Genomic DNA, 12,211 nt, shown 5'->3' with positions numbered 1-12,211 from the left:
AATGGTTTGACCAATCACAGCCATCGTAGCACTTGCAGGACAATATCAACATGGCAGACCTCGTGGAAAGCGTGTTACAGAAGGCTGCTGAGAAAGAATCAAAATATAAGAGCATAGAGGTTCATAAAGACATTGATTTGGAAATAGATGCGGGTAACCTATTGGCAGTCGACCCAAATCCCCTAGATGCTAAGAAATTACGGTAAGGAATATGACACAAACAGTCTGTGCCCAAAATTTTTTGGGCTGCTACTAACATTTCACTAGATTTGCAGGCCCAGGTTCAGTTCAGGGTCTAAAAGTGGGCTAGATTTAAACTACTTTACCAACCCAGTGTTTATTTAGGTGGGCAGTTGCCCCGAGCTAGCGTATTCTATAACTAAAGATGCCGTTTGCCAGCCCCCCTCCCCTGGCTTGGGTGAACTAGCTGTAACTTGTAAAGTCAGTTACGTGCAATGCACCCCTCCCAATCTTCTAACCCACCCCTTCCTCACACCTGCAATCAAATAACGTTTCATCACCTTATGTCAAGTTGACTTCTTGATTGGAATCTAAAATATCCTAACTAGTATTTAAAGAGAGACGTGGGTCTTGTGTTTCTCTCTCTAGAACTGTCCATAGCTGTTTTGCACAATTATGGATGCATACGTTTAATTTTGGTCAGTTAAAATTATAACTGAAAAAATTAGATTGATTTATAATTGAATTAATTAACAAGATTTTTGATTGTATCAATTATAATAATATTGTATTAATCAGTATAATATTTTAATTCAGGGAAAAGAGAGATGAGTATCTGATAAGCCTTGCAAGAGACAACGCACAATTATTGATAAACAGAATATGGGAGGTGTGTATTGGTATATACTGTGTGATGATAGCACTGATTTCTACAGTACTTGATATATATTCAAATCTTTTCAAAAAGAACTCATGAAAATGTGTAAAATATCTTCAGTTTTAGATTTTTATTTCAGGCAAAGAAATATTTTATGTATCATAATGGTAACTTTATTATTTTTAATTTATATTTATATTGTAAAAGTATGCAATGAGTCACTTGTTCAGTTGATTTAGATATCTTAATTTCTTAGCTTCCTGTGGAAAGGGTGGAAGGCACTATAGTGGCTAAACTTCCTGCCCCCAAGACAATATTACCCAGAGAAAAACCAGTGAGTAAACTCTCTCTCTCTCTCTCTCTCTCTCTCTCTCTCACACACACACACACACAGATTACCTTTTACACTTGGTTCTTTTCTGCGAATCGAGTGAGAAACTGTGCATCATGTTGTCATTTTAACTTATATTGCATATGACACTGTCCAACATTAAAACAAGTTCAGTCATAAGGATATGAGAATTATTTTTCATTTTTATTCAAACAATTTTTAGATTAAAAAAATCAAGATTGGTTCAGTAAGATGTATGAGTAATTTATAATTTATTATTTTAATTTAAATTTTCCAGATTCCAAAGCCTAAACCAGAAACAAAGTGGCAACAGTATGCTAAACTTAAAGGTATTCAGAACAAGAAGAAAGCGCGCAAAGTATGGGATGACGAGATAAAGGTGAGAAAGATAATACCTCATAACATGATAGAATGTTTTCATATTAAGTAAAGCTGTCACTCAATTTGTTGTGGTATCTGTTTTTATATAGTTCAATTGCCATTCATTTTGTAGGAACTTTAAATAATAATTAGCACTCATTTCCCTACCTTTTATGTGTTTACTACATGAATGTTAATTCCTCATTGTCAGGACTGGAGGCCGACATGGGGTTATCAGAGTCGTGTCAATGATGAACTAAACGAATGGGTCCTAGAGGTGCCAGCCAATGCAGGTAAGGCAAGTCTGGAGAGCAAGGCTTTTCACAAAGAGCCGTCCAGCCATCATTTGGACAGCCTCCGGCCTCAAAAGATGACCTGTATTTTCAAAGAAGACTGGATTACAAATTACAGACCATCATTGGACTCCCTGTACTCCAAATCCTGGGAAAACCCCTGCTGGGGGGACTTGATCATAAATGTTACTTCTTTAGAAGTAAATGTAAATGTAACTGGTAGCTATATCATCATTTTTAAATCATATTCAAATCTGCATTAGAAAATTTTGCGAATGGAAAATGGAAATTCACAGCATAAAGAATGGCACAACTTGTGCGGTACTTCTGCCAGAGAAGTAAAATATTTGATGAATTATTTTAGCCATTGCCTTAAAAAATACCACTGTTTGCTGATTGCAGATCCTTATGAAGATCAGTTTGGAAAGGCAAAGAAAGCCAAAACTGAGAGAGTTGCCAAGAATGAGTTGCAGAGGATGAGGAATATTGCACGAGCTAGTAAATTAAAAGGTTAGTTCAAAGAAAAACAAAGAGAAGATCTGTTACGTTAACTCCTAGATCTTTGTTTGATAATTACAAACTGTGGCCCTACTGACACTCAGATGATTTGAACTTGGGAATGGATCATCATAATTCAAAGTGTTGGATTGTTACACTTGATTTTGCTTTTTTTTCTCAGCAGAAATATAAAAATCTGTTGTATGTAAAATCACCAGACATTTTGTTATTGCAGTTCCAGGAGTTGGACTCACTCCCACTGATACCCCCAGCAAAGATCATTTGTCAAAAGCTTTGGCGCTAGCCAAGAAGTCCACTGCATCAGTAGGAAAGTTTACAGACTCATTACCGAAAGAAAAACCTGTCAAAAATACAGGCAAAAAGAGAAAGGTAAATTCTTTAATAGCTTTAATTGATGTTTGATATATTTTTTAATATTCTGTTTTTATATAACTTTTGGGGGAAAATCTTATAGATAAAACCTGCAATGTAATTTTTTCAAATATGTAAGCTAATTGAAATGTTTGATTACTTCAGGAGGATTAGAAACATGCTGCAGAAAATGTTAAATGTCATGTGTAAAGGGTTACCATTTAGTTTCTTTTTTCTCCTCATTTGATTTCAGTTTGAACCAAATGTGGGAGATATGTCAAAAGAAAAATCTGCACAGCTCGATATTCTCAGCAAGATGGCAAAGGCAGATCCCACAGTCAATGTTACAAAAGCCATGAAACAGCATATGTTGGAGGAAGAGCAACAGAGGTGAGGCAGTCATCTGCATAAATTTATTGGTATTTATGGGCGGCGGTTTATACAAAAATGCAAAACACGATTAGTCGTCATCGTTATCAGATCAGAAGGCAAAATACGACTAGTAGTCGTCAAAACGCAACTAGTCATCAAAACGCAACTAGTCATCAAAACGCAGCTAGTCATCATCAAAACGCAACTTGTCATCATCAAAACGCAACTAGTCATCATCAAAACGCAACTTGTCATCATCAAAACGCAACTTGTCATCAAAACGCGATTTGACGCCAGATGGCGCCCATTGTACGAAAATCTAGGCCAAGTCACATGATCCACAGTGATCAAAATGGCGGACGTTATTGAAGCAGCATTATCATATTCCTCGCTCGAACTCGAGAATTATCTCGAGTACGAGATATTATTATATATATAATATCATTATTAGATTGTACGCGTAGAGATAATTCTCGAAATAATAAATAATTAAATAATTTATTAAATAATTTGGACATGTTATAAATAAAAAAAAAAACAAAAACACACACTTGTGAAGCACTGCTTTATTGTTGTACTCATTTCACAAGTTCCAGATATTATTATATATATAATATCATTATTAGATTGTACGCGTAGAGATAATTCTCGAGTTCGAGCGAGGCATATGATAATGCTGCTTCAATAACGTCCGCCATTTTGATCACTGTGGATCATGTGACTTGGCCTAGATTTTCGTACAATGGGCGCCATCTGGCGTCAAATCGCGTTTTGATGACAAGTTGCGTTTTGATGATGACTAGTTGCGTTTTGATGATGACAAGTTGTGTTTTGATGACTAGTTGCGTTTTGATGACTAGCTGCGTTTTGACGACTACTAGTCGTATTTTGCCTTCTGATCTGATAACGACGACGACAAATCGTGTTTTCATTTCGACTGATCTGATAACGATGACGACTAATCGTGTTTTGCATTTTTGTATAAACCGCCGCCCATAGGTATTTAGTGTCTTCTACTGTGCTGAAACTGTGCTTGTCCATCTGGGGACGAATGTTTGATTACGTAGTGTGGGACTTTGTTACTTTAATTTTTGTTTGAAAATTATTGTTAATATCTTATGTTAAGTAGAAGTAAAACTTAAGACTCTTTGGAAACATTTTTAGAAAGTTTTTTTACGCCTCAAAGGGGAGGGATAATTGCTCACTTGTAAGTTTGTTAATTCTTTATTCATCTGCTTTGTGCTCAGTCAGAGTGTGTTCACATTGTATGGATTGCATATTTCAGGCAAAAAGCAAATTCAGAAAGACCCAAGAAAGCAAAAAGCATAAAGAAAAGCATCAAGAGAAAACAAGGCAAAGATACCAAACGTGGTGGAGGTGGAAAGGGAAAGAGAAGAGGAAGAAAATGATAAACAGTTGGATAGATTATTTTTAATTTAATGTAAAAGAGACAGTGGAAAGAGTCGGATAAAAATTTATGTGTATGAGTCCTTTTTTTGTACATTATCTGTGAATAAACTGTGCAAGAGGTTAATTGAAAACTGTTCATGAAGTCTGATCAGTTCTGTAATGGTGCTTAAGTGCAGCAAGACTAAATGACCATAAAAATACAGAAAAGGACTTCAAAAGAGTCCGACTCTCTTCAGGAAAAATGACAGTATGTGACAACATTTAGCCGTCATCAGTGCTCTCCAACATTTGGTATCTAAGATCAAATATCTTTTAACAAGGCAGCAAAGCTGTCAAATGTACAGACAAAAAACAGGAAATAACTATGCACAAAATAGGCTACTGTCAATTCTGATGCAAAAGTACATTATGTTAAACTGCAAATTCAACATCAAATTTTAATTATGCTCAAGCAGCACCCAAAATTGTGTTTTCTTCTATTCTGATGCAATATTACATAATGGTTAACAGCATAATGACCGTCAATTTTTAATAATAAAATATACATGGATTTTCAGAAAATGTGACTAGCATGGGTCTTCAAGCCCGTGGAACTTCAAAGTTACACCTTGAAAATGCCAATATGTGAAAAATTAAATTTTCACAAAAAAACTGTTTAACTAGCAGTAAGAATTACCAAACAGACTGCATTGCCTACTGAAGCTGTATTTTAGTCCCATGTTTCTTTCCTGTAAGTTTGAGAACAGTAAGTGACATGGTTTTTCTTAAATGGTCATCATGGGGGCAGTGCCCAAAATAGTTTTTTTTTTTTCAAATTTTGATGCAATATTACATAATGTTTAACAGCATAATGATGAGTATTATGGATATTCAGAAAATGTTACTAGGCAAAGGTCTTCAGGCCCATGGAACTTCAAAGTCACAACTTGAAAATGCCAAAATGTAAACAAGACAGCACTGTTCTGAATTTTTTTTTTCCATTTTTAACAATTTTTAACATAAAACAAAATTAACAGTTTACTGCCGTTTTTATATGATCAACTAAAAAAATTGATGAGATGGGAAAAATATCAATAGAGCAGTGTTAAATGTCCAATTTCTTCCATTCTGAGATTCTGAACATAGTGAATGTCAATGATTGAATCTGACAAACTGCAATGATATGAGTTTATTTCCATTTTTTGAAACTTTATTACACAATACAAGATAACAAGTTTACCATCATTTTTACATATGTTGTAAAGATGCAGGAAATGCCAAACAAACACTTTTACTTATCTTACTAATTAAATAATGAAACATGCATGTTAACATGCCTAAGAATTAAATCTGAGGAAATGTGAAAAAACAGCATTTCTTCAAAATAATGGCCCAATTAAGCTGATTTTTAAACTCAACCTGCGTTTTAGCAGGAATGACCACTCCTGTGAGTTTACTGACAATTGGCCTATCTGTTTTTCTTATTTTGTGTTTACAGTGTTGCATATATGCTGAAAAGTGAAAAAAAAAAGCATAACTAAAATAGTGGCCCGATCATGCCTATTTTCTAACTTGACCTGCGTTATAGTAAGATTGATTACTCCTATGAGTTTCATGACAACAGGCCTAACGGTTTTCCTTGAAATGTGTTTACAGTGTTGCATATATGCTGAAAAGTGAAAAAACAGCATAAGTTCTACAATAATGGCCCGATCATGCTGATTTTCGGACTTGACCTGCGTTTTATGGATATTCATCAGCTCTGTAAATATACAGCCAAAAAGTAAAACTGCCTTCCACTTATCGCGTTTACAATGAAAGTGCACGGCGACAGTGACAGTGACAGTGACGGCAACGCCAGCCACGACAGACGCAGGTGATGGCAATATGTACAGACACATCTGTACATATTTACTGTACTGTTTGAGAACAGTAAGTGACATGGTTTTTCTTAAATGGTCATCATGGGAGCAGTGCCCAAAATAAGTTTTTTTCAAATTTTGATGCAATATTACATAATGTTAAACAGCTTAATGACCATCAATTTTTAATAATAAAATATTAGTATCATGGATATTCAGAAAATGTGACTAGCAAAGGTCTTCAGGCCCATGGAACTTCAAAGTCACAACTTGAAAATGCCAAAATGTAAACAAGACAGCACTGTTCTGAAATGTTTTTTTTCCATTTTTAACAATTTTTTTAACATAAACAAAATTAACAGGTTACTGCCATTTTTATACGATCAACTAAGAAAATTGATGAGATGGGAAAAATATCAATACAACAGTGTTAAATGTCCAATTTCCTCCATCCTGAGATTCTGAACATAGTGAATGATTGCATCTGACAAACTGCAATGATATGAGTTTATTTCCATTTTTGACACTTTATTACACAATACACGATAACAAGTTTACCATCATTTTTACATAATCAACTAACAATTTTGTAAAGATTCAGGAAATGTCAAACAAACACTTTTATGTATCTTATTAGTAAAATAATAAGACTGTTAACATGCCTAAGAATTGAATCTGAGGAAATGTGAAAAAACAGCATAACTTCTAAAGTAATGGCCCGATCATGCCGATTTTCGAACTTGACCTGCGTTTTAGTAAGATTGATTACTCCTGTGAGTTTCATGACAACAGGCCTAACGGTGTTCCTTAAAATGTGTTTACAGGGTTGTATATATGCTGAAAAGTGAAAAAAACAGCATAAGTTCTACAATAATGGCCCGATCATGCTGATTTTCGAACTTGACCTGCGTTTTATGAATATTCATCAGCTCTGTAAATATAAAGCCAAAAAGTAAAACTGTCCTCCACTTATCGTGTTTACAAGGAAAGTGCACGGCATCGGCGACGGCATCGGCATCGGCATCGGCATCGGCGACGGCATCGGCGACGACAGACGCAGGTGATGGCAATATGTACAGACACATCTGTGTCTGTACATAAAAATGATGACAGTGCATAAAATAATATTACATCATGTTTAAAAACATAAAAAACAATACAACTGCTTATGTAGAAATACAGAAAATGTGCAGAGCCCCAGGCAGATGAGAGCCTGCCTGGGGCTAAAAGTCACAAATGCAAGTGTTTGAGAAAAAATTATAAAGGAAAACAACAAAACTAGAAAAGCACTTTGAGAGTGCAGACCTCTGCCAAGGCAGCAATTGTTGATTATATTGATAATTGATTGATTATTGATCCGGACCACCACCAAAAATTAATCATTGTCCTCTTTGGCCCACTTCCGACAGTTCCTGAAAATTTCTGCAAAATCAGTCCATAACTTTTTGTGTTATGTGGATGACAGACAAACAGGGGTGAAAATATAACCTCCTTGGCAGAGCTTGAGGTAAATATAATTCTAATGAAGCTGCTATTCAAACTTTTAATCTTCCAGTTTGATATATATATATATATATATATATATATATATATATATATATATATATATATATATATATAAAACTTATTTGCAATATTAAACAAAATTTACCTGCATAATTATCACTGCTTCCTTATTATTAATCTAGCAAAGAGCTTTACCTTTGGGAGTTTACAGGGAAATATCAACAAGTGTGCTTTACGTAATCTCATTTAATGGCCTATTAAAGCAAATGACTTTATAACTCTGAAATTAATCTAGCGATACCCAAGGGTAATTTACAGACTGACCCACTCAAAGGTCTTCAGGCCCATAAGTCACACCTTAAGAAAAGCACAAAACCATAATGCCCAAAATAGGAGACTACCAATCCTGATGCAATAATACATTATGTTTAACTGCACAGTCAACATCAACTTATGCACAACAGGTAACACAGACGAAAGTAAAAGCATAAGGCTTCAGGCCCATCAGAGTTCAAGTTTATACTTAGAAAGTGCCAGAATGAGAAAAATGAAAATTTCACAAAAAATGCATAAATACAATAAACATGATAATCCGATAGAGCTGGTTTTCTCTTGAGCTGAAGGCCAATCCTAAAAATCGTACTTGTAAGTTTAAAATTATAATAAGTAGCACAGTTTTCTTTTCATAATGTTTGCAGTAGCAGTGCAAAAAGATTGTCAATTTTGATGTAACATTACATAATAAATTAGAGAATAATTATCACCAATTTTTGTTTATTGACTATAAATAGGATGGACATGTAGAAAATATGATTACCATTTGGCTTCATGTCCATGGGAGCTCCGAGTCCCATAATGAATATGCCAAAAAAGATAATGAATATAACACTAAAATGTATAACTTCCAGAAAAAGAAGCCAATTAGACTGCTTTTCTAACTCAGGCTGCATTTTAGTCCTGTGTTTCTTTTTTGAAAGTTTGACAGTCATAAGTAACACGGTTTTTCCATAATGATCATCAAGGCAGCAGCACCAAAAATTGTGTTTTCTGCTATTTTGATGCAACATTACATAATGCTTAACAGCATAATGACCATCGATTTTTTAATAATAAAATATAAGTGTCATGGATTTTCACAAAATGTGACTAGCACGGGTCTTCAAGCCCGTGGAGGTTCTAAGTCGCACCTTGGAAATGCCAATATGTGAAAAATTAAATTTTCACAAAAAACTGTTTAATTGCCAGAAAAAATTACCAAACAGTATGCATTGCCAACTGAAGCTGTATTTTAGACCCATGTTTCTTTCCTGTAAGTTTGAGAACAGTAATTGACATGATTTTTGTTAAATGGTCATCATGGGAGCAGTGCCCAAAATAGGGGTTTCTTCAAATTTTGATGCAACATTACATAATGTTTAACAGCATAATGACCATCAATTTTTAATTATAAAATATTAGTATCACGGATATTCAGGAAATGTGACAAGCAAAGGTCTTCAGGATCATGGAACTTCAAAGTCACACCTTGAAAATGCCAATAAGTGAACAAGGCAGCAAAGCTGTCAAATGTACAGACAAAAAACAGGAAATAACTATGCACAAAATAGGCTACTGTCAATTCTGATGCAAAATTTTAATGATTGAATTTGACAAACTGCAATGATATGAGTTTATTTCCATTTTTGAAACTTTATTACACAATACACGATAACAAGTTTACCATCATTTTTACATAATCAACTAATAATGTTGTAAAGATGCAGGAAATGCCAAACAAACACTTTTACATATCTTATTAATTAAATAATGAAACTGTTAACATGCCTAAGAAATGAATCTGAGGAAATGTGAAAAACGGCATTTCTTTGAAATAATGGCCCGATTAAGCTGATTTTTGAACTCAACCTGCGTTTTAGCAGGAATGACCACTCCTGTGAGTTTCATGACAATTGGCCCATCTGTTTTTCTTATATTGTGTTTACAGTGTTGCATATATGCTGAAAAATGAAAAAACAGCATAACTACTAAAACAGTGGCCCGATCATGCTGATTTTCGAACTTGACCTGCGTTTTCATAAGACTGATTACTCCTGTGAGTTTCATGACAACAGGCCTAACGGTTTTCCTTAAAATGTGTTTACAGGGTTGCATATATGCTGAAAAGTGAAAAAACAGCATAACTTCTACAATAATGGCCCGATCATGCTGATTTTCAAACTTGACCTGCTTTTTATGAATATTCATCAGCTCTGTAAACATACAGCCAAAAAGTAAAACTGCCTTCCACTTATCATGTTTACAATGAAAGTGCACGGTGCCAGCGCCGGCGACAGTGACGGCGGCGACGGCAGATACAGGTGATGGCAATATGTACAGACACATCTGTACATATTTACTGTACTGTTTGAGAACAGTAAGTGACATTGTTTTTCTTAAATGGTCATCATGGGAGCAGTGCCCAAAATAGTTTTTTTTTCAAATTTTGATGCAATATTACATTATGTTTAACAGCATAATGACCATCAATTTTAATAATAAAATATTACTATCATGGATATTCAGAAAATGTGACTAGCAAAGGTCTTCAGGCCCATATGGAACTTCAAAGTCACAACTTGAAAATGCCAAAATGTAAACAAGACAGCACTGTTCTGAAATGTTTTTTTTTTTTCCATTTTTAACAATTTTTTAAACATAAAACAAAATTAACAGGTTATTGCCATCTTTATATGATCAACTAAGAAAATTGATGAGATGGGAAAAATATAAATACAACAGTGTTAAATGTCCAATTTCCTCCATTCTGAGATTCTAAACATAGTGAATGATTGCATCTGACAAACTGCAATGATATGAGTTTATTTCCATTTTTGAAACTTTATTACACAATACATGATAACAAGTTTACCATCAGTTTTACATAATCAACTAATAATGTTGTAAAGATACAGGAAATGTCAACCAAACACTTAAACATGTCTTATTAGTTAAATAATGAGACTGTTAACTTGCCTAAGAATTGAATCTGAGGAAATGTGAAACAAGACAGCACTGTTCTGACATGGGTTTATTTCCATTTTTAACACTTTTTTTAACATAAAACAAAATAAACAGTTTACTGCAATTTTTATATGATCAACTAAGAAAATTGATGAGATGGGGAAAATATCAATAGAATAGTGTTAAATGTCTAATTTCCTCCATTCTGAGATTCTGAACATAGTGAATGATTAAATCTGACAAACTGCAATGATATGAGTTTATTTCCATTTTTGACACTTTATTACACAATACACGATAACAAGTTTACCATCATTTTTACATAATCAACTAACAATGTTGTAAAGATGCAGGAAATGTCAAACAAACCCTTTTACGTATCTTATTAGTTCAATAATGAGACTGTTAACATGCCTAAGAGTTGAATCTGAGGAAATGTGAAAAAACAGCATAACTTCTAAAATAATGCCCCGATTATGCTGATTTTTGAACTCAACCTCCATTTTAGTAAGATTGACCACTACTGTGAGTTTCATGACAACAGGCCTAACGGTTTTCCTTAAAATGTGTTTACAGGGTTGCATATATGCTGAAAAAAGTGAAAAAACAGCATAACTTCCCTTAAAATGGCCCGATCATGCTGATTTTCGAACTTGACCTGCGTTTTATGAATATTCATCAGCTCTGTAAATATTAAGCCAAAAAGTGAAACTGCCTTCCACTTATCGTGTTTACAAGGAAAGTGCACGGCGCCGGCGACGGCATCGGCATCGGCATCGCCATCGGCATCGGCATCGGCGACGACAGACACAGGTGATGGCAATATGTACAGACACATCTGTGTCTGTACATAAAAATTAAATTTTCACAAAAAACTGTTTAATTGCCAGAAAAATTTACCAAACAGACTGCATTGCCTACTGGAGCTGTATTTTAGTCCCATGTTTCTTTCCTGTAAGTTTGAGAACAGTAAGTGACATGATTTTCCTTAAATGGTCATCATGGGAGCAGTGCCCAAAATAGGGGTTTCTTCAAAATTTCATGCAATATTACATAATGTTTTACAGCATAATGACCATCAATTTTTAATTATAAAATATTAGTATCATGGTTATTCAGAAAATGTGACTAGCAAAAGCCTTCAGGCCCATGGAACTTCAAAGTCACATATTGAAAATGCCAAAATGTAAACAATACAGCACTGTTCTGAAATGGGTTTATTTCCATTTTTAACACTTTTTAAACATAAAACAAAATAAACAGTTTACTGCCATTTTTATATGACCAATGAAGAAAATTGATGAGATGGGAAAAGTATCAACAGAACAGTTTTAAATGCCCAACTTCCTCCATTCTGAGATTCTGAACA

The 12,211-nt window shown here is 34.3% G+C and overlaps 1 protein-coding gene across 1 annotated transcript; it reads left to right on the top strand.

Annotated features, from left to right (window-relative positions):
• The first annotated feature begins 18 nt into the window (after positions 1-18).
• Positions 19-4,619, top strand: LOC106153803 (ribosome biogenesis regulatory protein homolog). The gene is made up of 9 exons (XM_013527901.2): positions 19-202; positions 778-850; positions 1,095-1,172; positions 1,468-1,569; positions 1,762-1,843; positions 2,246-2,353; positions 2,577-2,731; positions 2,967-3,103; positions 4,371-4,619. Exons 1-9 carry the CDS (start codon positions 51-53, stop codon positions 4,492-4,494), a joined length of 1,011 nt encoding a protein of 336 aa, XP_013383355.2. The 5' UTR covers positions 19-50; the 3' UTR covers positions 4,495-4,619.
• Positions 4,620-12,211: the final 7,592 nt, after the last annotated feature.

This window comes from Lingula anatina, chromosome 2 (genome assembly GCF_051362555.1).
Source record: "Lingula anatina isolate TDL-2025a chromosome 2, LinAna3.0, whole genome shotgun sequence".
Lineage (NCBI taxonomy): Eukaryota > Metazoa > Brachiopoda > Lingulata > Lingulida > Lingulidae > Lingula > Lingula anatina.
Note: the sequence above shows the minus strand (reverse complement) of the source record. Positions and strands in the feature narration are given on the sequence as shown.

Bases quoted from the DNA above. Each gene is read 5' to 3' on its own strand.
- LOC106153803 (XM_013527901.2), top strand. From the start codon at position 51: ATGGCAGACCTCGTGGAAAGCGTGTTACAGAAGGCTGCTGAGAAAGAA. The intron at 851-1,094 runs GTGTGTATTGGT...TTAATTTCTTAG, and splicing joins TGATAAACAGAATATGGGAG to CTTCCTGTGGAAAGGGTGGA. The intron at 1,570-1,761 runs GTGAGAAAGATA...CCTCATTGTCAG, and splicing joins TATGGGATGACGAGATAAAG to GACTGGAGGCCGACATGGGG.